Source organism: Saimiri boliviensis, chromosome 5, assembly GCF_048565385.1.
Source record: "Saimiri boliviensis isolate mSaiBol1 chromosome 5, mSaiBol1.pri, whole genome shotgun sequence".
In the NCBI taxonomy this organism is placed as follows: domain Eukaryota; kingdom Metazoa; phylum Chordata; class Mammalia; order Primates; family Cebidae; genus Saimiri; species Saimiri boliviensis.
In genome coordinates, this window is record NC_133453.1 from 144136247 (window position 1) to 144161992 (window position 25746).

Below are 25746 nucleotides of genomic sequence, written 5' to 3' on the forward strand. Positions count from 1 at the left end.
ACTTTAAAACAAAGTCTGACCTCTTGATGCCTGGTTTGGGTGCTGTTCTGGCCAAGTATCTTTCAGGTCTGGGTGGCCCAGGGACTTTTACTGTCACACAGTCTCTCTGAGTGTTGGTGCCTTCCTTGGTAGATGTGAGGACACAATGAACACCTATGGGCACCAGAGGATGGCAGCTCCATGGGGCTTTTGAACGAAACAGATTCTCTTGCCTAGTAGGACCTTACCATTCAATTTAGACAATTGAAGCTGTGAATGAATCAATGAGCTAGCTCCATTTATTCCATCCCAGGCGTAGTTTTTGCGTTTGTTGAATATACTATAAATCTGAGCACAGCACATCAAGGGTATTTGATTAGAGATGGTGATAAGATTTTTATATCTGTGCTGCTCTGTTTACACAAAATAAGATAATTATTCCACTTGAATTTAAAAGTTTGCTTTTCTTGTCATAGCGATGGCCAACCGCCAGCTATGCTGCCTAGGTCGGCCACATATAACAGAAAACCCGAATGGCGGGCTTTAATAATACAGGAATTTTCTTTTTGCTCACATGTAAAAAAAAATCCAAGAAAAAATATCTAGGGATGAAAGGCTGGTTCCAGGGCCATCAGGGACCTAGGTTCTTCTTAAGTGACTCTTCCAACTTCCTTACCATGTAACTTCCCTTTCAGAATTGCATTATGGTTACATGATGGCTGCTGGAGACCCAGCTCTCATGTCTATGTTCCAGGCAGCAGAAAGGAAAAAGAGGCTTTCAGCTGACTCAGTCCCATGTAAAGAGCTTCTTTGGTCTCGAACTCCTGGCCTCAAGTGATCCTTCCACTTCAGCCTCCCAAAGTCCTGGGATCACAGCCCTGAGCCACCATGCCTAATACTTTCTTTGCAAGCCCAAACTGAAAATCTTCAGCTTATACCTCTTTAACCACCCATCTGCAAGAGAGGCTGGGGAATACGTTTTATCAAATTCCATTGCCACGCTCAATAATATGGGATTCCACTGGCAAGAAAGGAGAGAACAATCAGGTAGCCAACCACCTCTTCCCACCTTACCCTCCATGCTGTCTCCCGGCTGTGCCACAGCTCTCATCAGAGGCAGAGGACAGACCAAGGGGAAAGAACTTGCAAGGGAAAAAAGGCTGTATGTGTTCATATGTGTGTGTGTGCGTGCGTGCGCGTGTGTGTCGGGGCGGCTCACTGAGGCCTGACCCACAAATACCGTGATATGTCCTCTTTGCTTTTATGTAATTAGTTCTCCATTTACTTCTGCCTGGTCTAAGACTGATTTGCCTCAGCCTAATATTGTGTGGGGAAGGCCTTCCTCAGGGCCAGAAAGGACCAACAGGGCTGGAGAGAAAGTAGCTGGCAGAGCTGTCTGGCAGGCCGCAGCTCCTTTCTCTTCACCTTGCTTGGGTGTTATCAGCTCATCTTTCTCCAACCTGGGGTGTTCCTGCCTCAGTATAACTACTGTTGGAAACTTGCAGGGAAAAAGACTTGCTGTCCAGGCACGGTGACTCACGCCTCTCATCCCAGCACTTTGGGAGGTCGAGGCAGGTGGATTACCTGAGATCAGGAGTTCGAGACCAGCCTGGCCAACATGGCGAAATCCCATCTCTACTAAAAATACAAAAAAAAATTAGCTGGGTGTGGTGGCCTGTAATCCCAGCTATTTAGGAGGCTGAGGCAAGAGAAGAGCTTGAACCCAGAAGTCAGAGGTTGCAGTGAGCTGAGATCGCACCATTGCACTCCAGCCTGGGCAACAGAGCAGGACTCTGTCCCCCACACAAGAAAAAGGAAAAAAGAAAGATATGTTTGTGTGTTCCTTGAAGATAGAACAATGTTGTAGTATGGAGAAGGCTTGATAGGTCTTAATTTATAGTGAGCTTGAAAGGTAAGTAGCTGCCTGTTCAAGTCAGGTTTAGACAACACAGAACGACTGACATGAAATATGGAATTGACTTCACTGATACCAGGAGGGAGGGGTTCACAGTGAAGTCAACCTTCCTTCATCACAGGGGCACATGCCACCCCCATTTTATATCCAAAAAACCTGAGGTTAAGTCACCTCCCCTGCATCACCCAAGAGCTGCACCCATGAGCTGGCCTCAGAGCTGCATGGTGGTACGACTGGGCTTCCCTACATGGAAGAACTACCCTCAGCCCAGGGGCCCAGCTCTCTAGGGAGGGGTTCAGAACCCGCCCAAGCCCCAGCGCCCTGCCTTAAGTCCACGACACTGAAGGAGGTGAGCAGACTGGGTAGGAGAGGCACCCTGCAGCTGGACAGAGGCTGTGGGAGCACAAGGGGCACTCAGCAGGCCTGGTACCCACAGGGCTCAGGTACCAGACCTGAAATAATGTGAAACACAGTAGGGGCTCCCTCAATATCATCATCATTATTCATTACATTTGCTTCAGACCTCAATATCACCCACAAATGATTATGGGCTTAAAAATGGAATTAGGGGCTGGGCGAGGTGGCTCACGCCTGTATCCAGCACTTTGGAAGGCCAAGATGGGAAGATCATGAATGAGGTCAGGAGTTTGAGACCAGCCTGATCAATATGGAGAAACCCCATCTCTACTAAAAACACAAAAATTAGCCGGGCATGGTGGCACATGCCTGTAATCCCAGCTACTCAAGAGGCTGAGGCAGGAGAATCTCTTGAACCCAGGAGGCGGAGTTTGCAGTAAGCCGAGATCACACCATTGCACTCCAGGGCAACAGAGTGACACTCTGTCTCCAGAAAAATAAAAAAAAAAGCATCATATGTTGGTAATCAATTCAGATCATACTTAAAAAGTAAAAAGAAATATGAAAGCCAGACATGGTGGTGTGTGCCTGTAGTCTCAGCTACTCGAGAGGCTGAGGCAGGAGAATTGCTTGAACCTGGGAGGTGGAGGTTGTGCGATCTGAGATGGTGCTGCTGCACTTCGGCCTGGGCAACAGAGCAAGACTGTCCCCCCAAAAAAAAAAAAAAAAAAAAAAAAAAGAAAGAAATTAGGTTGAACTTAGGGGGTGATCACTTGACTTTTGTTTTATCTTAGTCTTTTACTCATGCTTCTTTTTACTGAGTGTTCATCTGCAAACAAACCTGCAACATGACACGTCTTGGACTCAGCTCATTTGATGGACCAAGAAAACAATCAGCAGACAATGGCAGCACCACAGAGCTAAAAACAAAATGAATGAAGACTTTCTCACAATGAAATGAGTGAACGGACTGCTGATTCGGGGAGCTCCTGCAAGCCAGAAAGAAGTGTGGAGAACTTGCTGTCTTCCAAGAAGAAAAGCCAGCAAAGAGGAGCCAGTCTTCAGGAAGTATTGGAAAATGAAGAGCTGGCACATAGACAGCACTTTCCAGCTTATGAAGCACTTCTTGAGAACCTTATCTTGCTTGAGCCTCCCCAAACGCCGTAAAGTGGGAAGGAAATTATGGAAAAGGAAGTTCAGAGAGATCAATATCCAACCTAAGGGTGCACAGCTGGAACTCAGGTCAGGGATGTGGTCAGAAGGGGCTGGGGGTCTGCCACCTCCAATGCTCAGGCAACTCAACCTCCAACCAGACATGCAGCAACCCACTGTGAGTAAAAGTAAATCTTCCTCCTTCCCAGCCCCTGTAGTCCCTGCCTCTGAAGCCACAGCTAGGAGATAGGATTCCCAGGAAAGGCACAATGAAATGGGTTACTCCCACCATTTTTGACCTTCAAAGCATTTGGTGTCTTCACTATGTCCTATGCAGCCCCAGTGACATGGGACCCCGCTGGATCACACGTGCCCACCTGCGTGAAAGAATAGGTCAGAGGAATGTCAGAGAAGCCCCTCCTCCCTGCCCTGCACCACCCACTCTCACACAGTCTGGCCTTAGTTTCTCCACCGATGGTGATGTCTGGGACAAGTATCTGCACGCCTCTGTTTACTCACCTGTAAAATGGGGAGAAGAGTGTTTGCCTCCACCCTCCCTCGGATGGGAGCAGAGGTAGAGCCTGCTTGTCTGGACAAGCCCAGAGCGAGGCCCTTCTCCTGATCTGCCCTCTGAGAGCCAGCTGCTGTGACAAGGTCTGTGGCTGAGTGCTCCACTCTGGTTTCAGGCTCCCAGGATCACGTGGGTATCAAACGGAGCTGCAGGTGAGCCAGATGGCATCATTGCAACTGGCTCCTGAGACTAGACCTCGGGTCACAAGGATGTCTGAGTGTGAGGTGAGGTGGCTTTCATTCCTGACTTCATAGCCAACAAAATGGTGGCTGTCTACCTCTGAGCAAACAGGCTCAACTCCTTTCCCTAAAGGAGCAGACTTTTAAGCTCAACCCTATTTGCCTCCCCCATCAATCCAGCAGTTATTTAATTAACACAGTTTCCTCTATAAATTTTATTTCAGATTAAAAAAAAATCCTGGCAGTGACATAAGTTCAACCATTCAAAATGCCAGATAAAGTCTCCGAATGGGAGTTCACTCCCTGGTTCCTGGTGCACCCACTGGCCTTGAGCCCCTGGCCTCCATGCAGGAAGGGCCTGTCAATCACCCTGACAGTCCTCCTGGGCTCAGGCACCCAAACGCCAGGGCTCAGCACCCAGCCGGGGGCCCTGGCATGGCACATCTGCCCAGATGTTTACAGGAGACCTAAGTGGAAGCCATGGGGCCAGCCAAGCGGGCAAGGAGCCCAGGATTTGGCAGAAGCAGCTGAGGAAAAAGCTGGCATTGCTCAGACTCACCAGTGTTAGCCTGCTGATATAGGTCAAGCCTGCCAGGCTCCAGGGCCCACTATCCCCTTTCCCCGCCCTCAGCTGTGCACTCCAGCCCATAACGGCACAGGACCTTTCCACCACCACAGGGTAAAAGTCAGATGCGGGGTTTCCAAAAGCTTCAAAGCTTACCCCTCTATCCCGAAGGACACCAGGGGCCAAAGATAGACACGGAGGCCTGAAAACAGGAGAAGCCCCAGGAAAATAAGGAGACCCCCGCCCTTGTTGATTACTTGGGTATTACAGAAAGACGGACTGAAGCGGCTGAGCCTATCTGAGGATTAAAGCACAGCTTTTGTCAAGAGTTCGTGCCTCACGTCATTGTTCCAGCGACCTGAGGAATGGCATGCATCGGAAGCCGCTTCCGGGTCTCGGATGGGGGCTGGGTCAAGTCCTGGGGGCTGATGGAGCGTTTCCCCAGATGGCAAGAGGAGAGGAGCCAGTCGTGCCTCCCTCTCCCAGGAAGTTATGTGCGAAGAGAATTCCACTTCTTAAAACGATTAGCAGCAGAGATCTTATGTGCCTTTTTTATTATCATTTTCTAATCGAGGTACAATTTATGCGTTTTAAAAATCAAGTTAATTGCATCCCAGGGCTCTGGGATGGAGGGCGGTGTGCGCCCGTGAAGGTCAGAGGCCCAGCGGCGCTAGGGCTTCGCAGCGTAGCGCTGGAATGAATGGCCCCGCGCTTTGCTTTCGCCTTCTGCCCCACTGCGTGTGAAGCCCCAGGGCCGCGGGGAAATTCCAGGCCAGCTGGGCCCGGGTGCGCCCGCCAGCGGTGCCCGCTCGAGCAGGGTGGGGCGCAGCGGGCGTCTGTCCTGCGAGCCGGGATCAGGCAGCTGGACCCAAGACCAGGGCACGTGCGCAGCGATGCAGGGCAGCCCCGCCAGGAGCCCCGACCCGGGCGCGACGCAGGGCCCAGCAGAGAGCTCGCATTCCGGAGGGCCGCGCGCCGGCCGAAGTGCGGTGCGGCGGCTGGGAGGGGGCTGCAGGTGCCGCGGGAAGAGCCCGCCGGACTTCGGGGAGGCAGCCGGGCGCTGTGGCCCCTGCGGCTCAGCTCCCTGCGGGATCGGGTGTCTCAGCCCTGCGACTTCCGGGGTCCGGCGGCGCTTCGGGGAACTAGTCCAAGGGCAGCCTCCAGAGCTAGAGCGCGCGCGGTGCGGTCGCCGGGGCGGTCCGCAGCACGCGGGCAGCGCGGCCGGCACTCCCGCTCCCGCAGGGGCGGCGGGCGGGGTGGAGAGAGACGGGCCGGCCCCCTCCCTTCCCTCCCGCCGTCCGCCCTCCCTTCCTCTGGTTCTGCAGCCAATTAGACGGCCCCCTCGGGGTGGGGGGGGGGAGGCGTGGGGCGCTGCATAAAGCGGCGGGGAGCTGTCAGCCCGGGAGCAGGCTTCGCAGTGCCCTGGCCGAGCCGGTGCGCCGCAGACTCGGGCGCCTAGGGCCAGGGAGCGCGGGGGAGCCATGGCCACCACTAACGGGGCTGTGGAAAACGGGCAGCCGGACAGGAAGCCTCCAGCCCTGCCGCGCCCCATCCGCAACCTGGAGGTCAAGTTCACCAAGGTGAGGTGGGCGCCCCTCCCACCCGACGGCCGCCAGCCTCCGCGCTGCGCAGCCAGCTTGGGGCGCCGGGGCCAGGGGCCAGCGGGCCGGGAGTCCGCCGGGCGCTCCCGAGACCCGAGCTTCCCTGCCCGGGCTCGGACCTCTAGAAACCGCACCCTTCGCGGGGCATCTTGGGCGGGATCGCAGGCTACGGGGTTCGGCGCTGTGAGCCTCGAAACCAGGAGACCGAGGCCGTCTAGCGCCCGCGCGGTGCCAGGCTGCAGGGATCCCCGCGCGGCCCCGACGTTTCCCTGCACTGCCCGCTTTGATCGCGAGCGGAGGTGAGCGTCACGTTGACTCGGAGCTCGGGAGTCTCGCTCCTGCAAAACCCCCTGGGATGGTTTCCAGGGTGGACGAGTCTGGCTTTGAGAGGGTCAGAGGTGCTCTAGAACTCCAAGAGCGAGTCTGGGAGCCACATCGCCGAGCTGGTTAGAAGACTGGGGAAACAGGTCCTCCGAGCAAAGCGAGAAGAGTGGGCACCTTCCAAGTTTAGCTTCTACCCAGCTCACCAGCAGAGCTAGAGGGGAATAGGAAGGTGCTCACCTACTGATGAAACCGTCCTGGAGCCCAGAGGGCCTGGTGTTTACAGACAAGAAGCGCGTTCTGGAAGGTCGCAGGTCTGGTCCTTGAGAAGCCGTGGGTAGCAAGGCCGAGAGCCCAGGCTTGGTCGCGCGGCAGAAGCACACGGTTCTCTGCCTCCTTGCGCTGTGGGCTGGGAGGCTAGAGCGGTGGCAGAGCGGTGAGATTAACCTACCTGGGGCAGAAAGGAAGAAGGGAAGATGGTGAGGCCTCCGAGGCCTCTGAGCTGGGGCTGAGGAGGGCCAGGAGACCCGGGTCCGGAAGCGCGACCAGATGGAGGACACCCCCAGGCTGTCTGGGGTGCTCTACTGCCCGTGGGCCGGTGCTGGGGCACTTTAGAGGCACGGGCCAGACCGAGAGCCATGGCCTTTACTTTCCCCACCTTTGGCTTCTCTTGATTTTTGCTTTTATCCATAACCCCCGCTCCAGCTGACACCGCACTTAGAGAATTTCCTCATTCGTTTTACTTTCAGAAGTAGCAATTATCTTTCTCAAAGAGTTTTAATCAAGCGGAGAAAGTTGCAGGGCACTATGTGTGGCCTTCAGATTTGGGTCTCTTGGCACTTAATTCCCAATGTCGGCTGAGCCTCTGATCACATGACATTTAAATTAACTGTTTTCAGAAGGCTCTGTAATCACAAAGACAGGTCGCTGTGAACGCTGGAACTGATTCTCAATGTAGTTTTCTTTGTAATATCAGCTTCAGAGTGAAAATTCCAACACAAATTCTGGGAAGAGTGAAACCGGTGTCTTAATTCTGTACCCTTACTCTAGGTGCTTGGCTCTTGCTACTGGCGGCGAAGTGGGGAGGTTGTTTGTTTTCTTTTGGTTGCGCAGGATTTCAAAATACAGTATACAGAAACCAGAAAGTAAATTTATTATGGTCCTTTTACTGTTGATGTTTTTAAGTCCTATCAGCAATCTGACAACATACAAAACTTTACCTCTTTCTTTACAATTTTTAGGACACTTTTAAAGTGTAAACGTAGCCTTTAGGGATATCTCAGACGATGCACAGACAGGCTCAGATCAGAGCCATGACTGCCTGTCGTCCTGGTGGGTGCACAGCCTCTGCCAGTTGAAGGGAAGCAGTGCAGGACTGAGGCCGAGGGAAGGTGGTAGATGGGCCGGGAGCACTGGGATCTTGAGGGTTCTCTCTGGGGTTGATGGCCCCAACTGCCTGACACTGGCTGCTCCCTCCTCACCCGTGGGGGACAGTGCTGCTGCCTGCTCTGTCCTGACTTCTGGTCCATCTTCTGCGGAGACCTCCTCATAGCAGTTGTGGACCCAGGCAGCTTGACTGGCTGAGGGTGCGTAGCCAGTGCCCTGGTACAGGGCCTGGACTGGAGAGGCCGCTGAGAGTGAGGCTGCCGAGAGTGCCTGCTGAGGGAAGGAGCGGCAGAAAGTGCAAGTCCGAGGCCCAGGGTGGGCGAGTGGCCCCGGCACGTGGGTGGTCTGGCGGGCAAGCAGACAGTGGAGCATGGGAGCCAGCAATGGTCTGCTATTTTCTAAAGTTGACTCGTGGCGCTTCTTGATAATGGGGCACACGCCATAGTTGGTCCATCTGAGCCCCAGCCCTGGCGGTGCCATTTCCCAGGGTAGTCCTGCTTTCAGGAGGATGACTTTGTCAAAGCCCCTTCATCTGTCCTCACATATTAACACTGGATTCTCTAGGGTCATACTGTGTGGTTCTGGATAGCAGAGAGCCCCTCCAAGGTCCCCACACGGATCTCAGAAGATAGAAGCCCCTTCTAATTTAGGGGTCCTCTTTCTTTATACAATTGCTTCCAGTAGCAGAGATTCTCTTTAAAGTTTTCTGGTTTTAAAACACCAGTTTTTATTGCCTTTCTTATGAAAAATAAAATTCCCCCAAATCTCCTTTTCTGAAAACATGTTCTTTTTGAGTTTCGCTGAGTGGCCTGTTGGCCAATGGAAGTTACTGGAAATCGGCACCAATAGCATCTACTTGTACAAATGCCATTTTCACCTCTGCCTGAGACACCTACAGCTCAGTCCTGATGCCATGCTATTCTATTCCTTTTGTAAAATGTGAACCATGTCTACAGCTCAATGTAGCTTAATGTTATCCCTCCATAAGATGTGTCGTATGCTAATTCACAAATCAAAGACAACCGTGCCTTCCAGACCCTTTACCCTGATTTGGAGTTCAAAACAATACAGCCAGCAGAATGGATAGGCCATATTTACTGACCCTTTCCTTAAATTTTTGTTTTAGTGGAGAGAAAAGTCAACAGTAGAAACTACTTACAAGGTTACTTACTAGTTTAGTGTAGTATAAAGAAGATTTTACAAAATCAAAAACATTGTGATGGGAAAATATGGTTAGAGCCAAACAGTCTGAATTTTTTTTAAGGTTGCTTGTTACAGATCAATGTCATGAGCAAACTAATTTTTTCTTTTTTTTGGAGGAGCGTGCTCAGAGATGAAGTATAGCAGACATCCGATCATCGTAATCTGTTTCCAGCCCCCTTATTTATATTCTCTTCTGCCACCTTCTCATTTTCCCTCCTCTTTGGAATTGATACCAGGAAGGATCTAGAATCAGCAATTTTCACTGACAGTCTCTATTATCTAACCCACGAAATTTCATCTTTCTACAAATGGGCCTCTCTTCCTGGCTGCACTTTCCTCCCCGCACTAACTTAACCCTTCTTCCCTGTTTTTTTTTTTCCTCGCTGTTACCAAGTGATGACTTGCTGGATGGCGAAAGTGAACTCTTGGATTTAGTTTCAGCTGGAAGAATAAACCTGTAATTGTAGCCTGGCCTTTTCCTTGTGTGCTTCCCTGGGGGCCTGGCCTCACACTCGAGACACTAAGCTTCCAGAAGCCAGACAGACATGTCCCACTGGTGACGGATGCTCTCAGTTCTGGATTCCAAACTGGGGGGCAGCTGGGCTCCACTCACCTGCCCAGCCAGAGTCTGCCGCGTGTGCTTGGTCCCCAGCAGACTCAGACCAGGCTTCCCCACCCCTGAGCTTTGGAGGTTTTTGTGGTGTTGTTGTTTGTTTTACTTTTTATCAACTTTTATTTTAAGTTCTGGGAAACATGTGCAGGATATGCAGGTTCGTTACATAGGTAAACATGTGCCACGGTGGTGTGCTATACAGATCAACCCATCATCACCCAGGTCTGAAGCTCAAGCTGTGGTGTTCGTACAGGAAACTCAATACAGAGAACGTCACCAATACGCATGCTTTGGAGATGGCTGCCCTCTCTCACCTGTTGTCACTGGGGAGTCCAATGCTCCAAATGAGTCCGTTTCACAATAATTGAAATTAGTCCTTGAGGAATGCAATTGTTCCTTTAAAGAAGTCAAAGAGAGGCAAAGTAAAGCTGTGTGCCCTGTATGCAGATAGATATAAAAATGGAACCTGATCAACTAATTCTGTACTCGGAAATTATTGACGGCATTTTATTTGATAGACTTGCATGTTAGCCATTTCTGCCATGGGGGTTTTTCTGACGCTGTGATAGGCTGTGATGAGGAGGAAGCCATTCCAAGTTGGTGTCGTAGGAGTTTGTGTGTCTTCTTGCTGGGCAGTGGGGGCCTTCTGTGCTGTCGGAATGTGCTTTGTATATTGTCTGTCACCTCTGTTCCTAGTTCTTTTCTAAAAGCCCTCTCTTCTAATTGATGTTATTAAGACAATTAGATCTCAGTGTAAACTAACAGTAAATAGTACATACGTTTTGGTGCGTGCACTTGGTATGTTTTTCTTAGTCTGCTCATGATGTCTTTTGTTAAAAAAGTTTTTATTCTCAGCTGCACTCTGGATCATTGAGGTTCCCAGAACAGTGATTTCTGTGGGTTAAACAGTTATTTGCGACATCCCTTAATGTAACCTGGAAAGTTTCTAACGCAGATATTTAACTTTGTATTTCAATTTTTTTTTTTTTTTTTTTTTTTTTTTTTTTTTTTTTTTTTTTTTTTTTATCAAGACCAATGTGAAAATACACATTTTAAGGGGAATGCTGGAGAGGGGCATCCCGATGTGCATTGGTGAAAACTGAAGGGTGATGGTGAGATCCTCCTCAAAGCGAGCACCTTGGCGATCAGTGTGCTGGGTGTCGCAGCTGAAAGGAGAAAGGGAAAGCTCAGTTCGTCTTTACCCTCCAGGGGCGGGTGGACTGCTCGGGACTTTTCTATATGTAAACCTAGTGACTCTTTCCCCAAAGTCTGTGAGGTTATGATTCCATTCATAGCCTCTGCTTAACCATTTAACGTAGTCCTTCCTCTGGGAATCCATTGTCATTGTTGAAAATAATAATAATAATTTCGAAAAAAATCTGTAAAAGACTTTCGTTTTATTTGACCAACTTGGATTCTGAGTTTGTCCAGGTTGATCTATTGGTCACGTGGTCCTGGGACTCTGTCTATAAAATGTCAGGTCCTGTCTATAAAATGTCGACGAGGAGAGGGAAGCAGCGGGGAAGAAGGTGGACAGGATGAATAAGACCTTACGTAAGGTCCTCAGCATGTTGAAATTATATGATTTTGATTTAAATCTAATTTGTTACACTTCCTTTCCTGGTTAGATATTTATCAACAATGAATGGCACGAATCCAAGAGTGGAAAAAAGTTTGCCACATATAACCCTTCAACTCTGGAGAAAATATGCGAAGTGGAAGAAGGAGATAAGGTAAGTACTTAAAAGAAAATGTTGCTCTAAGTAATTCAATTACAGATGACCAAAGGATAAGGAAGCCGTTTGGCTTAGCTAGAAGACAGGACTGGCCCATGCTAGGCGCAGGGCCTGGGCTAGCTGCACGAATTGGCGTGTGCTCCTGAGACACGTGGCACAGAATGGGATCAATTACCGACTATCCTCTGCAGAGTGTCATTTTCCTGTGATAGATGTTTCTCCATCTATGAGGATGACTTCAGCAGCTATCCACATCATATGGCTAAAGGAAAGGTTTTTTTGTTTTTTTTTTTTAATCAATTATTTGAACCGGGAGGCATGAAAGAATCTTTCCAGAAAGCATTTCCAGCTGGTGTGTTTCACCAAATGCAGCATTCTGACAGGAGACACTTGAGAAAAAAGTAGACTTGAAGGAAAAAAATAGTTTCTCCCCAAGTGATGGGGAGATCGTTAATAATGTAACCACCAGATTTCTTCTTTCCTAGAAATTTACGTAAGCATGGAAAGCAGTAACCTTTATAACCCTATTTGCAAGTGCAAGGTCTATATTGTAATACTAAGGGAAGGGACTTCTGAAGCTAAGGGACTTCTGAATGTGTCCTTTAGACATTGCAAGGCCACCAAATCTAATTTGAAGGTCAGTGCAGAGGTAAAGCCCTTCCACTGAGGGCGGGCAGATTTAACTGTTTCCTCAGCCGCTACAGCAGTGGACCGATGTCCTCAGTCAACAAGCTGATGATGTTGGATGTAGATGGAGTGAAGGGTGTGTGCAGGGTAGCCTTGGGTTTTATCCTGCCCATGAGTTTTGTGACAGGCGAGCAATTCACAGCCGCCCCGCCTGTACACGACAGTTAGGCTCTGCTAATAAAGAAAGCAGCACAGAGGAACTTACAGAAAAATGTGAGGGCATCGGGGGGAAGCCATGACATGGAATGGGGTTTCCACTAGGAGACTCCCAAGTGGCCCGTGCAGGTGCTGGGAGGAGAACGAGATGGTTGCCCTGGCCTTGGTTTCTCTCTTGGTCTGAGTGACTGTTCTGAGCTACAGGCCACCCCGTCCTCTGCAGCTGGAGAGATCCTGGCCTCCACCCCAGAGCCTGGGACAAGGAATTCAGTGTCCCACATCTCCCCTGCCAAGCTTCTGCTTACCCCCAAGCCAGCTCTGGACACAGAGTCTCGGTAGAGTCGCTCCTGCCTGGGGTCCGGCATCGACTCCTTGCTGTACCTTCCTAGAAAGAGAGAGGCATGAAGGGGCCTTCGAGATGAATGTGACCCATGTTCCTGAGAAAAAGAAAGAATGACACTACTCTGGATAGCCCTCACTTCTCTCCTTTTAGAAAGAAGGTTCTGTTGTGATTATTCTATCAGTGCACGGAAGATCCAGTTCTGCTCCCATGGGGTGGGAGAGGCTGAAGGGAGAAGAAAGGCCTCCACGGTCCTCCCTGCTTCTCCCTGTCTGGGAACTATTTCCCAGGGTCAGTTCTGCAATCTAGAGAGGAACAAATTCCTCCATTCTCACTCCTGACCACCAGTTCCCTGCTGGAATAAAATGCCAGGCAGACGCGCATCCCACCTGATTTGCGAATAGCAGCTGGCGTGTGTTCACACTGAGCTAGCTAGGAAGTCTTTTTGTACTTGGGTCCCCGAGAGAAATACTCAAGGTCGGTGACTTTCCGAAATATTTTATAATGCTTTTTATAATCAGAAACAAGCATTGATACTTGGCCACTGTAGACATCATAGATGTAAAGAAGAAAAAAAATCCCTTGAACGCTCCCGGCCACTCAGATGATTTAAAAACTTGATGCTGCTTGCGGCCTGTCTGCCAGAGGCACGATTCTGCTATTCTCTGTGACTGACAGCCGCCGTCCCACGCTGCAGCCACATCGAAAGATGACACCGTCTCTCTGTCGTTTTGGCCACTCAGCCCGATGTGGACAAGGCCGTGGAGGCTGCACAGGCCGCCTTCCAGAGGGGCTCGCCGTGGCGCCGGCTGGACGCCCTGAGTCGCGGGCGGCTGCTGCACCAGCTGGCTGACCTGGTGGAGAGAGACCGCGCCACCCTGGCGGTGAGTACCTGCACACGGGGGCCAGCGTGGGATGAGCCGTCCTCAGGGAGGGTCCTGTCTGCCATGGGCTGTGCAGAAAGATCAGGGTCCTGGTTTTGTGTGGTCATGGGTCTGTTCCATCCTTTGAGATACAGCTCTCTAGCAATGTAGGCAGGCGTTTATGCTTCTGGCTGAATCCCTTCTTTTTCAAAGTCAGACGTTTTGTCCTCTGCAGCTCAGCGTCTTGACCAAGCGGCTGCCTATAGGAAGCTCAGCTCTATCTGTAGTCTCAGACTTGCGGCACTCACAGATGGTGACTGTGAGCTGGGCCATATCCTGGTACCATTGTGTGTTTTTGTACTTAACTTTTTTCTTTTTTATATTCACTCTCATTTATTTTATTTTATTTATTTATTTATTTATTTATTTATTTATTTATTTATTTATTTGAGACAGAGTCTCCCTCTGTCACCTAGGCTGGAGTGCAGTGGTGTGAACTCAGCTCACTGCAGCCTCCGCCTCCCGGGTTAAAACAATTCTCTTGCCTCAGCCTCCCGAGTAGCTGGGTCTACAGCTGCCCACCACCATGACTGGATAATTTTTATATTTGTAGTAGAGACTACAAATATTATATTAATATTATATTATATTAATATACAAATTGTATATTTATATATTTCGTCATGTTGGCCAGGTCTCGAACTCCTGGCCTCAGGTGATCCTCCCACCTTGGCCTCCCAAAGTGCTGGAATGTGACAGTGTTCATTAAATATTCATTAAATCACAGGTTTGATGTGCTATTTTTATTTTTCTAATACTAAAATCAACGCCAGCAGTTAACATAGAAAAAATTGCCCCCATGTGACTTAAAATCATTCCTCAATCACCCATGAACTGGCCAGCAGCAAGTGTATGTGCAGTGGTCATGAGGTCAGAATAGCCTGGTTGTAGGAAACCTCAGAGTAGAAAACATGTAGGTTCAAATCCCCACTCTGCCACTTACTAGCTGTGTGACTTGGGACAAGTTGTGAAACCTCTCTGAGATTTATTTCTTCATGTAAAATGTCCCCAATAATGATATCTTAGTGGTGTAAGAATGGTCTCCTCTGAGATTCTAGGCAGAGTCTCTGGAGTGCAGTAAGCACTCAGTAGGTGATATCTATTATTAATCTATTATTAATAATAGCAGCTATCGTAATAAGGCCATATGAAGACCCATTTTCTTTTCTTTTTTTTTTTTTTTGAGAACGATTGTCACTCTTGTTGTCCAGCCTGGAGTGCAATGGGGCGATCTCAGGTCACTGCAACCTCTACTTCCTGGGTTCAAGCGATTCTCCTGCCTCAGCCTCCCTAATAGCTGGGATTACAGGCATGCACCACCACGCCTGACTAATTTTGTATTTTTAGTAGAGACGGGGTTTCTCCATGTTGGTCAGGCTAGTCTTGAACTCCCGACCTCAGGTGATCTGCCCACCTCAGCCTCCCAAAGTGCTGGGATTACAGGTATGAGCCACCACACCTGGCTGAAGACCCATTTTTTAACCTCAGCTACATGCATTGCTGGCCAGTAATTTCTAGATACCTTAGGTGGGAATATTGATGCAGCGTAACCCATGGGGTTGGGCTGCAAAGGCATTAATCAGTGAATGCACTTTTTAGCAGGATCCTCAGACCTTCCTCTGGTCCTGAAGGGTGACTGGAGGATGTCTCAGGGCCATGTTGGGCGCCGAGATCCTCTGCATCCTGTGCATTTTGTCCTTGCACGTCTCAGCCTCTTGTTTTTAAAACTTGTTCCAAAGCTTGAGGCCCGTTGTAGGGAAGGAAATCTCCTTTTTGGCCTTTGACTTGGAAAAATGGTTTTTCTGATGTCGGGAACAAGCAGTAGGGTAGCCACTGTTTAAAGGAGGGTGTCAGCCAGGACACGGAAACTGCTGTGCTCCTCAATGTGCTTCCTAGGGTGGAGGAACTCTCAGGCCTGACTCTTGGGTGCATTTTCTTAAGAGTGCATCAGCACAGAAACTTGAGCTCTCCTTCCTTCCTTCCTTCCCAGTCAGCCCCACCAGCCCGCACGTTTCCCGGGTGAGGGTAGCTCCCTCCCAGGGTAAGTGCTTCTCTCTGAGGAGCCTCTGGTTTCTTCCTGCAAAGTAAGCCAGCTTCAACCCTCAAGCTGCCAAACTGGCTTTTTCAAAAACATTTCTGTTTTCACCCGGCGTGAGCTCATCGGTCGGCAATGTCCGTGTGGACTAATAGCAGGCTAGAGAGGATGTGCCCTGGGCACCCCCCACCCCCCGAACCCTGTCCTTAAGTGTCAGTATCATCTTAGGAACGGCGGCTGCAAAGCCACCTTCATCTTCGGCCTGCCCCATTGTCCTGGCACGACTGTGTTTTGATAGCAGACAGAACTTTGAAGGAGCTCAGAATGCAAACCCAGCAAATCACTTCTGCCATTGGGACCTCACTGCCCACAAGAAATAAGATCCAGCTCTTTGCCACAACATGAAAGGGACAAGAGAATTACTGGCAAACACGGTTTTTAAAACTCAGACCACATCACAGGAGAGCGCCCCTTGCTCTCCACCTTGATATGGTTTCTGTGCGTGTTCATGGAGCGTGTTCTCTCGCCGGCTCAGTGGTTTGACAAGGCTGGGTGTTTATTTCTGCGCTCAGTGTCTGGAAACAGATGTGGGGTATCCAGCGGCTCCTGGATGGCTTTCCTTTGCTGGGGTGCCCAGGCCCCAAGTCTGGCTCTTTGGGTGCTCATTTTGGGAGCCCCCACATGGAAGCCCTCCCTATGCACTCTCCGTTACACCCCAAATGCCATTTCTGGGTCCTCTCGTTGTAAGTCCTGCCGTGCGGTTTTCCTGGCTCTTTCCGGTCACTCTTTAGTGTCTGAGGGTTATGATGTGTTAATTTCTCAGAAGGCACATTTTTCTCTTGAAATATTAAAGGAAATTAACTTAGGAGTGGCTGTGGTTTACTCATGATCGAGCCACAAGAACAAGTTGTTTTAAAGGGTGACTGTTTCAATCTGTAGCTAGCGCTTGTACTCACTCACCTGCAGAATTTGTTTAAAAAATAATTTCCCATCTAAACCTATCATGACCTGGATCTTGCTTGGAGAAATTCCATAAAACCAACCTGGTAAATTCACATTGTCACTCCAGTAAGCAAACTTGCTGAAGTTAATAATAAAAAAAAATAGCAATGTTTATTGAATGCTCAGCGGGTACCCGGCTTGTTGTAGGCACTTGGCCTGCAGGATTTATTGTCTCAGTTTCAGAGGTGAGAAACTGAGGCCCAGAGAGGTTAATTAACCTGTCCGAGGTCACCCAGCCAGAGGTGGTAATCCAGGACTGGAGGCAGAACGTTGGCTCCATGTCTCACACGTACACTCAGGGCTGACATTGAAGTCCTCTCTCTTGTTCCATCCCAGAAAAGAGCAAAGAAGAAACTCTTGGTTCCAGTGACGGATATTCAGATACTGTCTGGACTAGGCCAGGCTTAGAGGCCTTTTGGCACTATTTGCAGTTGCTAGGTTTCCCCTGGCAAAATGAAAGTTCACGCATGAGTGCAAATCTACAGGAACCAACAGGAGACTATTCTTGATGTCACACTGGCCTGACCCAGTCCCTGAGCAGCGGCTGCTGGGGGCAAACACACACCCCGACCTAGAGCAGTCCTGTGGTCTTCAGCAACTCAGTGCCCTGTCTGGGTCCCCAGGTGAGGGTCACCAAGGCCTTGACTGGTGCCTGAAGGGAAAGTGATGATAACCCGCATAGTCGTCAGGGTTCCCATCTGAACGCCATCCTCACACTCACCGCGGGCGGGCAGTGCGGTTGGTGCTGCGTGCACCGACTCCTCTCACTCTAACACTCGCCCTGTGAGGTAAGCACCGTTATTCTTCTTTTACAGATGAGGAAACTGAGGCAGGGAGAGATTCAGGGCCTTACCCAAGGCCCACTTACTTAACTAGGTTCATCAGGTGTGGTTGGCTCCATTTAGAGGGGTCTTGGCTCATTCCTGGAGCCCAGGGGAGCTGGGGGGCCGCAGCATTGGAGTGGCCGCCCTGCAGCCTTTCCAGACCCACATGTCCAGGAGCAGCCTCTAAGGACCCGTCTCTATGCTGGCTGGAAGGAAATGCCCCGAATTCAGCTGCTGCCTCCCTGGGTGGCCTTGGTCGAGTCCCTGGGCCATTAGTGTCTGTGCCTGCACGTTGAAGTGGGAACAGAGTCATGGAGCTCAGGGGTGAGACATCGGGGAGTGCACCGGGGTTAAAGCCCTGGACCCGAGGAGGGGCCTTCTTCCTTTCTCAATCATCATCTCACTCCACTGACTCTTCTGCAAGAATCCAGCCCTGGGCTATGCGTCAGGGCGGCCACTTCCTGCAGAGGCGGATGGCTGGCGGTTTCAGCGCTGGGCTCAACTGGGGCCGCTTGTCTGAGGGACAAAGGGGTTCTCTTCCACCCAGGCTGGAAATAGAAAAGAATCCCTGCCATTGAGTGGCTGCACACTCGCCCTGGGTAATCACCTCCCTCACCAGCAGGGCAGTCTGTTGCCTTCCCACTCCGCATCCGGCCAGCCGGGCTCCGTGGTGCAGGAGGGAAGGATGCATCTTTGTGCTGGGGGCGCGACCCCTCTAGGCTTTCCACAGCTACGCTGGCCAGCTCGGCGAGAAGGAAGAGCCTATATCCTCCCTTTCTCTTTTGTTCGAGGAGGGCAGCCCCCGCCACAGCCACCCCAAAGCCAGCGAACCTTCAGAGAGCTTCCTGGGAACACATAAGCACACATGACCGGCCGCACAGCGGAGGCCCCTGTGCTACAGATAGACGATCAGATGCCAATGTGCATTCCTTCCCAGCACAGCTTCAAGTCCGCCTTGCCTCCAGGGGCCCCTCAAGGAGGGGTGCATGCCCGTGTTCGGGCCCACCACCCTGCAACCCACTTTAGGTGTTTTGAAATCAAAGCAATCCTCACACTCCGGGACAGGCCCCCCGTTAGATTTGGTGCCATGCTTTCTGAAGAGGAACATTCGACTGTGAGGTCCGGAGAGCGATGTCCTAGGACTGTGTTCTCTCCCCGACCCCTGTCCACAGTCCACTTGAGTCTTGAACAGCCTGACAGTGCAAAAGAAAAGCAAGCCGCGTCTGAAACAGACATCATCTTGTGATTGCAGGCCCTGGAGACGATGGATACAGGGAAGCCGTTTCTTCACGCCTTTTTCATTGACCTGGAGGGCTGTATTAGAACCCTCAGATACTTTGCAGGGTGGGCAGACAAAATCCAGGGCAAGACCATCCCCACAGGTGAGCGAGGTGGATTATAGCCTCATCTGGGATGCCTCTGGGGCTACGTCTTCCCATTAATCCAGAGCCCCTCCTGACTGTGTCCCCGAGGCACTATTCCCAACCCAACTCCCTCTCCAGATGGCTTTGCCAGTTCTTCTTCTAAAGAACTTCACTTTTACAGTCGAGTTGACATCACTTCTCTGTGTAATAGATGAGACTGGGCTCTGGCACCTTTGTGGGTTTCTTTCTTGTCTTTTTGCTACTTGAAGTTCCCAACCTGTATTAAGTGAGTGTGTTCTTTCCCACCATGTGACCCTCTTCCAGATGACAACGTTGTGTGCTTCACCAGGCATGAGCCCATTGGTGTCTGTGGGGCTATCACTCCGGTAAGTGTGGCAGCTTTTCTCAATAGATTTTATGAAGATCCGGCCCCAGTGCCCTGTGTCCTTTGGAACCAATGTCTGGTGTGTTATGATCATTTTCTCTGTGGCATGGAACTCCATGCCTGGGAGCTCTTGAGATGGATTAGACCCCATTCCTACTCTCCTAGGACTGGCTCTAGGTATGCAACAGGAGGCACTGTGGATTCCAGCCAGAGTGGTCAGGAGTGGCCAGCATTCCCAGGAAGGTGGTCTCTTAACTGGACCCTAAAGATAAGAAAGGCTTGTTCAACAAGAAAAAGAATTTTCCAAGGAGTAAGAATGGCCAGAGCCAAGGTGTAGAGGTGGCTGGGCTACTTGGAAGGGAACAGCAGGAAAACCGGTGGGGCCAGAGCTCAGGCAGGAGCGAAAGTGAGGAAGAGGGTGAGCACGCGTGGCAAGTGGTGTGGGCCAGCTTCCAGCAGCCTTGGCTGCCGAGGGGCTGGGACTTTATTCCCTGGGCAGTGGGGATATTCACAGGTGCCCAAGATTGCTGCTTGTCTGTTTGGGAAGCGTTTGGCCACTGCAACAATAGCCAGGCAGGGAGCTGGAGAGTCAGGTAGCAACACGAAGTGAGGTTTGGAAAAGCACCCGTGGAGGAAGGGAGGCCAGGTCTTCAGCAGACGTTTTAGAGGGAGAAGTACAGCGCATGCGTTCATCCTCTGCAAAGGCCACCTATTCGTACCACCCAGAAGGCCGTTTAGAAAGTGCTGTGCAGGAGTGCAGTTCTCATCACTGCACACTCCTGTGTTACCTCACATACCCCAAATCCAGACCCTGAAAAGCCAGTATCCTCCACAAAGGCCTCGCTGGGCACATGGGACAGGGTAGGACGGTGGACCGGACCCCCAAAGCCCTTGTGCTCTGTCACAGTGGAACTTCCCCCTGCTGATGCTGGTGTGGAAGATGGCGCCCGCCCTCTGCTGTGGGAACACCATGGTCCTGAAGCCCGCGGAGCAGACACCCCTCACTGCCCTTTATCTCGGCTCTCTGATCAAAGAGGTGAGACATCCAAAAAGAAAATGTCACGTGTTCTTGTTAACGTTCCCACTCCTAGGAACCAGGCCACCGTCACGAGACAGGATGGGCAGACTGCTGGCGGCCGAGTGGGAAGGGAATGACTCCCAGTGCTTTGCGTGGTGACTGCGCGTTCTTTCTCCTGCTTGTGGCCACCAAGCTGGAGAAACTCCACTCCTCCCGCTGGTCTTCATGAGAACGCTTCACTCTCAGTATGGGCTCTAACCCATGGTTTAGGACCCAGTATTTTGTCTAGAGAATTTGCAGGGGCGTTAACCAAGAGGGAGCCAAATATTTGGGAGGTTCTCTGGGATTTGCATTTGCAGCGTATGAAATGGTCCATTTTTCTCTGGAGAGGTGGCCGCACCAGCTCCAGCTGGGCAGCCGCAGCCATGCGTGTGCCGGGTCCCTGCTAATCAGTGCCTTCCTCTCTGAATGCAATCTCTTCTCCCTCAGGCAGCCACAACTTAGGGAAACAGAGGCCCATAGGGACACCTCTTTCCAGAGATACCTTTAGCCATCCCATCCCCTGGTTGTAAGGAGCAGAGATTCAGAGAAAGCAACAGGAACCAGAGACAGGAGAAAAGATTGATTCCGTTCTCCTCTTAGCCAGGGCTGATACGACTGGGAGCAGGTGCATGGTTGCTTAGAGGCTGGGTGGGAACGGCTGGGGATGGGCCGGTTGCCCACTTTCCTTTGGTGACGGGGGCATAATTAAGTCACACGGGTGAGACTTAGGAATTCGAAAATCCCAGCTGTTCAGAAACAGTGCCTAAAACTCCACCGACTCAAACTGTGTGCCTAGAATGTTGACTTTCTGAAATAGTATGTTCTAAGTAAGACTCAGGACCACCGTCCACCTCGTCTATTTTGCGTTCTTGCCTAATAAACAGGCTTAGCATATGCAAAACACGAGGCACAAATGTGAACGAGGTGGCAGCTTCTGCCTTCAGGAAGGGCTCGCTCCAGGTGAGACCCGAGTTGAACAGGCAAGGAACTTTAAGGGAGTGATATCTTGTCACAACATTTGGAACAATAATGGGTCTGACTAAAAAATGAAAACTCAAGCTCTGGGCAGGTGTTTCCAGATATTTTGCAGGTGCCTCTGATTCTGGGCAGGGGGTCATGGTAAGCCACCTCTCTCCCCTCAACACATACGCACACTGTCTCACACACACGCCCCACATGGAAAGGCACTGTGCTGCAGGCAGGCCACAGCCACCTTGTGGCGTCACGACACATCTGTGCTGCACGTCGTTTCGGGGTGGCGTCCCCCTGGAAGGAGTGGGCATCTCCCCTGGCCCAGCATGCACACTGGGCTGGAAGCAGGGGGGTGAGAAGCCCAGGTCAGCTCCCAGGGTGTCCAAGGTCAACTGCTCTTGGGTCCTGGGTAAATTCACCCCAGCCCAGGCTTCCCTGTGGGGACGTGACAGAGCCACGGCTGTCTCGGCCCAAATGTGGATCCATGGCGGATGAAGTCCATCCTTCTTCAAGTGCCATCTTGATTTCTTCCCAGGTCGGGTTCCCTCCAGGAGTGGTGAACATCGTGCCAGGATTCGGGCCCACAGTGGGAGCAGCCATTTCTTCTCACCCTCAGATCAACAAGGTCGCCTTCACTGGGTCCACAGAGGTAACCCTCCTCACAGGCTGCTGGCAGAAGTAAAAGTGGTGTGTTACTTGACACCGTGAACTTTTCCTGTGACGGGCCCTAATATGATTTGCTTTTCTTCTAAATTTGACCATGTTTTAGTACATAACAACCAGTTAAAAAAAAAAATCGCTGGCCTAGTTTGCAAACTAAATAAAGAATACTAGAACTCAGACAGCTTAGAAGAAAAGATTGAGAGATAAGATAAAGTAAAAATGTAAAATATTCATCTGGCCAACAATACCATAATTAAGGTTAAGAGATAAATAACAAGCTCAGAAAAAAATAGTCGTGATGCAGTCAGCACTCCAAGAGTTTATATCCATCATATGTAAAGTGCTCCTACAAATCAATGAAAAAAAAAACCAAAGTGAATGGTAGAAAAATGAGCCATTCTGAGAATAGAAATACTGAATGCCCAACAAGGTTAAACCAAGGTTAAACGAGTTTGCTGGTAAGCAGGGAAATGCAAACAAAATCAGACTCTCCTTTTGCCTGCCAGATTGCTAAAAACTGAAATGATACTATTGAGAATATGGGGAAGCAGGTGCTCACTGACACTTTCCCTAAGATGAACGGTGTTTCAGTAGCACTCATCCAACATTTAAAAGTGAAAAACTTTTGCTTTAGAAGCTTCATTTAAAAAAAAAAAAAAAAAAAACTACTTAGAGAAATTTTCTCATGAGCCTTCAGGGACATACCTTCCAGGATGTTCTATGTACTCTACAAAATGTTTTACGGCCGTTACAAGGCAAGCTGCCCATACTCTATTGTTGGAGCACAAAACGGCAAACTGTAGAAAATCATCCGCGATACGAGCTTATTGGTAAAAGTGTGTGCTTGCAGAAGCGGAAATTATCTGGAGGGACTCCCAAGAAATTATGACTGATGGCCACCTGTGGGGCGGGCTCAGGGACAGAGAGGGAGGGAAGCTGAAGGCTTTCTCCCTTTAATTTACATACATCTCTACGTGGAATTACTTTTAATGAGAAAGTGCTTCTGTACTTGAAAAAGAAGAAAACGCCCACTGTAATCAGTGTCTCCATCCCCCTCCTCAGTCCAGCCCAGCCCTGCTGGACGCTGTTACCGTCCTTGGAGACACACGTTGTCCCTGCGGATGGATTCCAGACCTCATTCAGCTGTCACCCACGAGCTCCAGCTCGCCGAGGTTTCAAATGCACTCACATCTTAGCTTTGGAGAAATCGGCCTCAGGCCCGGAAGAGCCCAGGCCGCCCCTTGCTGTCTTCTGGCTGTGGGCCTCCGTGTCTGTGCTGATCTCTGAGGGTCTTCCCAGCTCTGAGGTTCATTCATTCCTGTTGCCCTAGATAAGTCACCAAGTCCTGCTGGGCCAGCCCTCCCCCGCAGGGGTGTGGTGGGCGGTGGGAGAGAGGGGCCCTGAGCACGGCTGGTGAGTGGCTCCTCTGCCCCCTCAGAGCACACCCCTTCTCTCCCTGCCTGTCAGCGGCAGCCCAGTCTTAGAACGTGTTTCCAGAGAATTCGCTCCCTCTCACTCTGAGGGCTGGCTGCCCTCCATACTTCTCTAACACTTGGGGGCTCCCTCAGAGCACACCAAAAAGCCACACAGAACCACCTCCCAACTGGGCTGCTGGAATTTCAGCTGTTTCTAGCGAGGGTGGAAGAGTCACCCCGCAGTCCCTGGAGCCCTTTACCAGACTGGCTGGACCAGCCTCCTGGGCTCAGAAGGACAGGCACCAGGACAGGTGAGAGGGCAGGGCCCTGCTCCTGGCCAGCTGTGTGGGGAGGCTCCAGCTCACACCTGTAAGTGGAGCCGCTCAGACCAAGGATCCCGGGATGTGGCAGTCTGGCATTGGGGGAGGTGCTGGCAGAGGCCAGGACAGTGAAGCGACACTGGGGGCTGGAGTGCCTGGGCAGAGAGGCAGGTGGTGGCACTGCCTACCAGACTCATCCGGAATGTTCACTGATGTGTGCATTTGGGCCAAGTTCAGCCGTATCCAAGGTACACTGTGGTCTGTGTTCTGTCCTGGAGGTTGGAAAGCTGGTTAAAGAAGCCGCCTCCCGGAGCAATCTGAAGCGGGTGACGCTGGAGCTGGGAGGGAAGAACCCCTGCATCGTGTGCGCTGACGCTGACTGTGAGTCTCTGCCCTCCTGGGTGTTGCTGGGGCGTCGGGCACCCATCGGTCTCTCCCTACTTCCTGGCCTGAATTCAAAACCCACTGAGAGTGAGATGTGTACACACACAGTGGGGATGCATCCCAGCCGCGGTCAGCCAGCCACAGACAGGCAGGCGGACATCACAATGCCAGCTTCACTTCTGGTAGAAAGCTTCCTTCAAAAGGACATGGCTTGAGTGGCACCAGAGGGGCTGCCTGTTTCTGGCCCTCAACATTAAGTGTTCCTGCATGCTCCTGCAAAGCTGAGGTCACGAGGAGCAGGTCTGGCTTCTCCTCCAGAGCCCGCTGGGAGGACCGGGGAGGGCAGGTGCCACCCACTCCCAGACATTCCTTCGTCTCCCCTCCAAGTCACGTTTCCTATCATGTTTTAAGATCCCTGAAGCGTGGAGATGCTTTTTCCTTATGTGTCTCAGACCTAACAAACCAGAGAAGGGCAGTATCAACTGATCCTTCAAAATACCCTGGTGGGCTGGTTCTAGGGGTGGACCCCTGTCCTGGGAAAGCAACCTGCCCAGTGGCTTGGGGGCAGCTTGTGTCTTACCAGAGTCAAATGTCACAACATTAAAATACATGCTATTGGCTGTCGTGTCCACAAGAGGGAAGAAAGGGCTGGCCGGGCATTCATTCACCTGCTGACAGGGTCAGCTATGAGAAGGTGTGACTTCCCAAGTGCCTTGAAACACCTTTGCCTTAAAGAGTAGCCGCACCCAACTGTCCACTGGTGCCAGAAATCCCTGTCACGGAGAACAAAGCCTTTCATTTCACACTCAGATAAGGTTGGAATTGCAACTATCCCAGAGAAAAATGACCTTGGCGCAATTTCTCGCTAAGGTGTAAATGACTGATATCAATTCCTTTCTGGCAGCTGGCTCTCACAATGGGAGACAGGACAGGAGGAGAGAACAGGCTCTCAGGAAAGAAAGGGGAGCTGGGTGTGAAGACGGACTGCCCACTTCTTGCCTGGGTTAGTGTTTCCTTGTGGGAACGCTGTGAGTGCTGTGAATAGCACGAGGTGTTTGGAGGCACCCAGAGCAGTTCTGGCACTGTGACTCACATTTAGAGTCCCAAACACCCAGGACTCCCATTTTGCATTCCTGTGCCACCACATCTGGACACTCCACCTGCACTGAAGTTCATCTTCCTCTCGGAGAGGAAACTGCGGCTAGAGCACAAGACTAATTCTGTTTGGGGCTTGGTTTTACTCCCAAGGGTCATAGAAACAGGCTGTGTAGCCACCTCCTACTCCTCCTCAGGGCAGCGCCAGTCCACAAATTACATCTTAACATAACCAGCATCCCAGGCAAGACATCAAGGGTAACAAGCCACCATCCTCCTGCCCCTTTGCCTGCCAGCCCTGGCTCCATCAGGAGCAGGAAATGAGTCTGTTATCTTAGAGGGGTGGCAGTTCCAAGCTGGGACCTGGCCCAGCCAGCTGCAGGAGTCGAGGTACAAGAGAGGTACCCCCAACTTTATGATGCTGTCCTGCTGCCACCGAAACTTGCACAAATGACCCAGCTAAATAGTGACGGCGTCCTCAAAGCCAAGGGCAGAGGCTGTTGGAGCAGCCCCGATGGAGCTGGAATGGATCACTCCCCAGTG

The 25746-nt window shown here is 51.0% G+C and overlaps 1 protein-coding gene across 1 annotated transcript in view; it reads left to right on the forward strand.

Annotated features, from left to right (window-relative positions):
- The first annotated feature begins 6117 nt into the window (after positions 1-6117).
- Positions 6118-25746, forward strand: part of ALDH1A3 (aldehyde dehydrogenase 1 family member A3) — a 36325-nt gene continuing 16696 nt past the window's right edge. The window contains exons 1-8 of the mRNA XM_010351271.3: positions 6118-6298; positions 11471-11575; positions 13505-13645; positions 18798-18927; positions 19234-19295; positions 20202-20330; positions 21862-21975; positions 24003-24105. Of these exons, the coding sequence (XP_010349573.2) occupies positions 6200-6298; positions 11471-11575; positions 13505-13645; positions 18798-18927; positions 19234-19295; positions 20202-20330; positions 21862-21975; positions 24003-24105 (883 nt within the window). The 5' untranslated portion in view covers positions 6118-6199. The remainder of the gene's footprint in view (positions 6299-11470; positions 11576-13504; positions 13646-18797; positions 18928-19233; positions 19296-20201; positions 20331-21861; positions 21976-24002; positions 24106-25746) is intronic.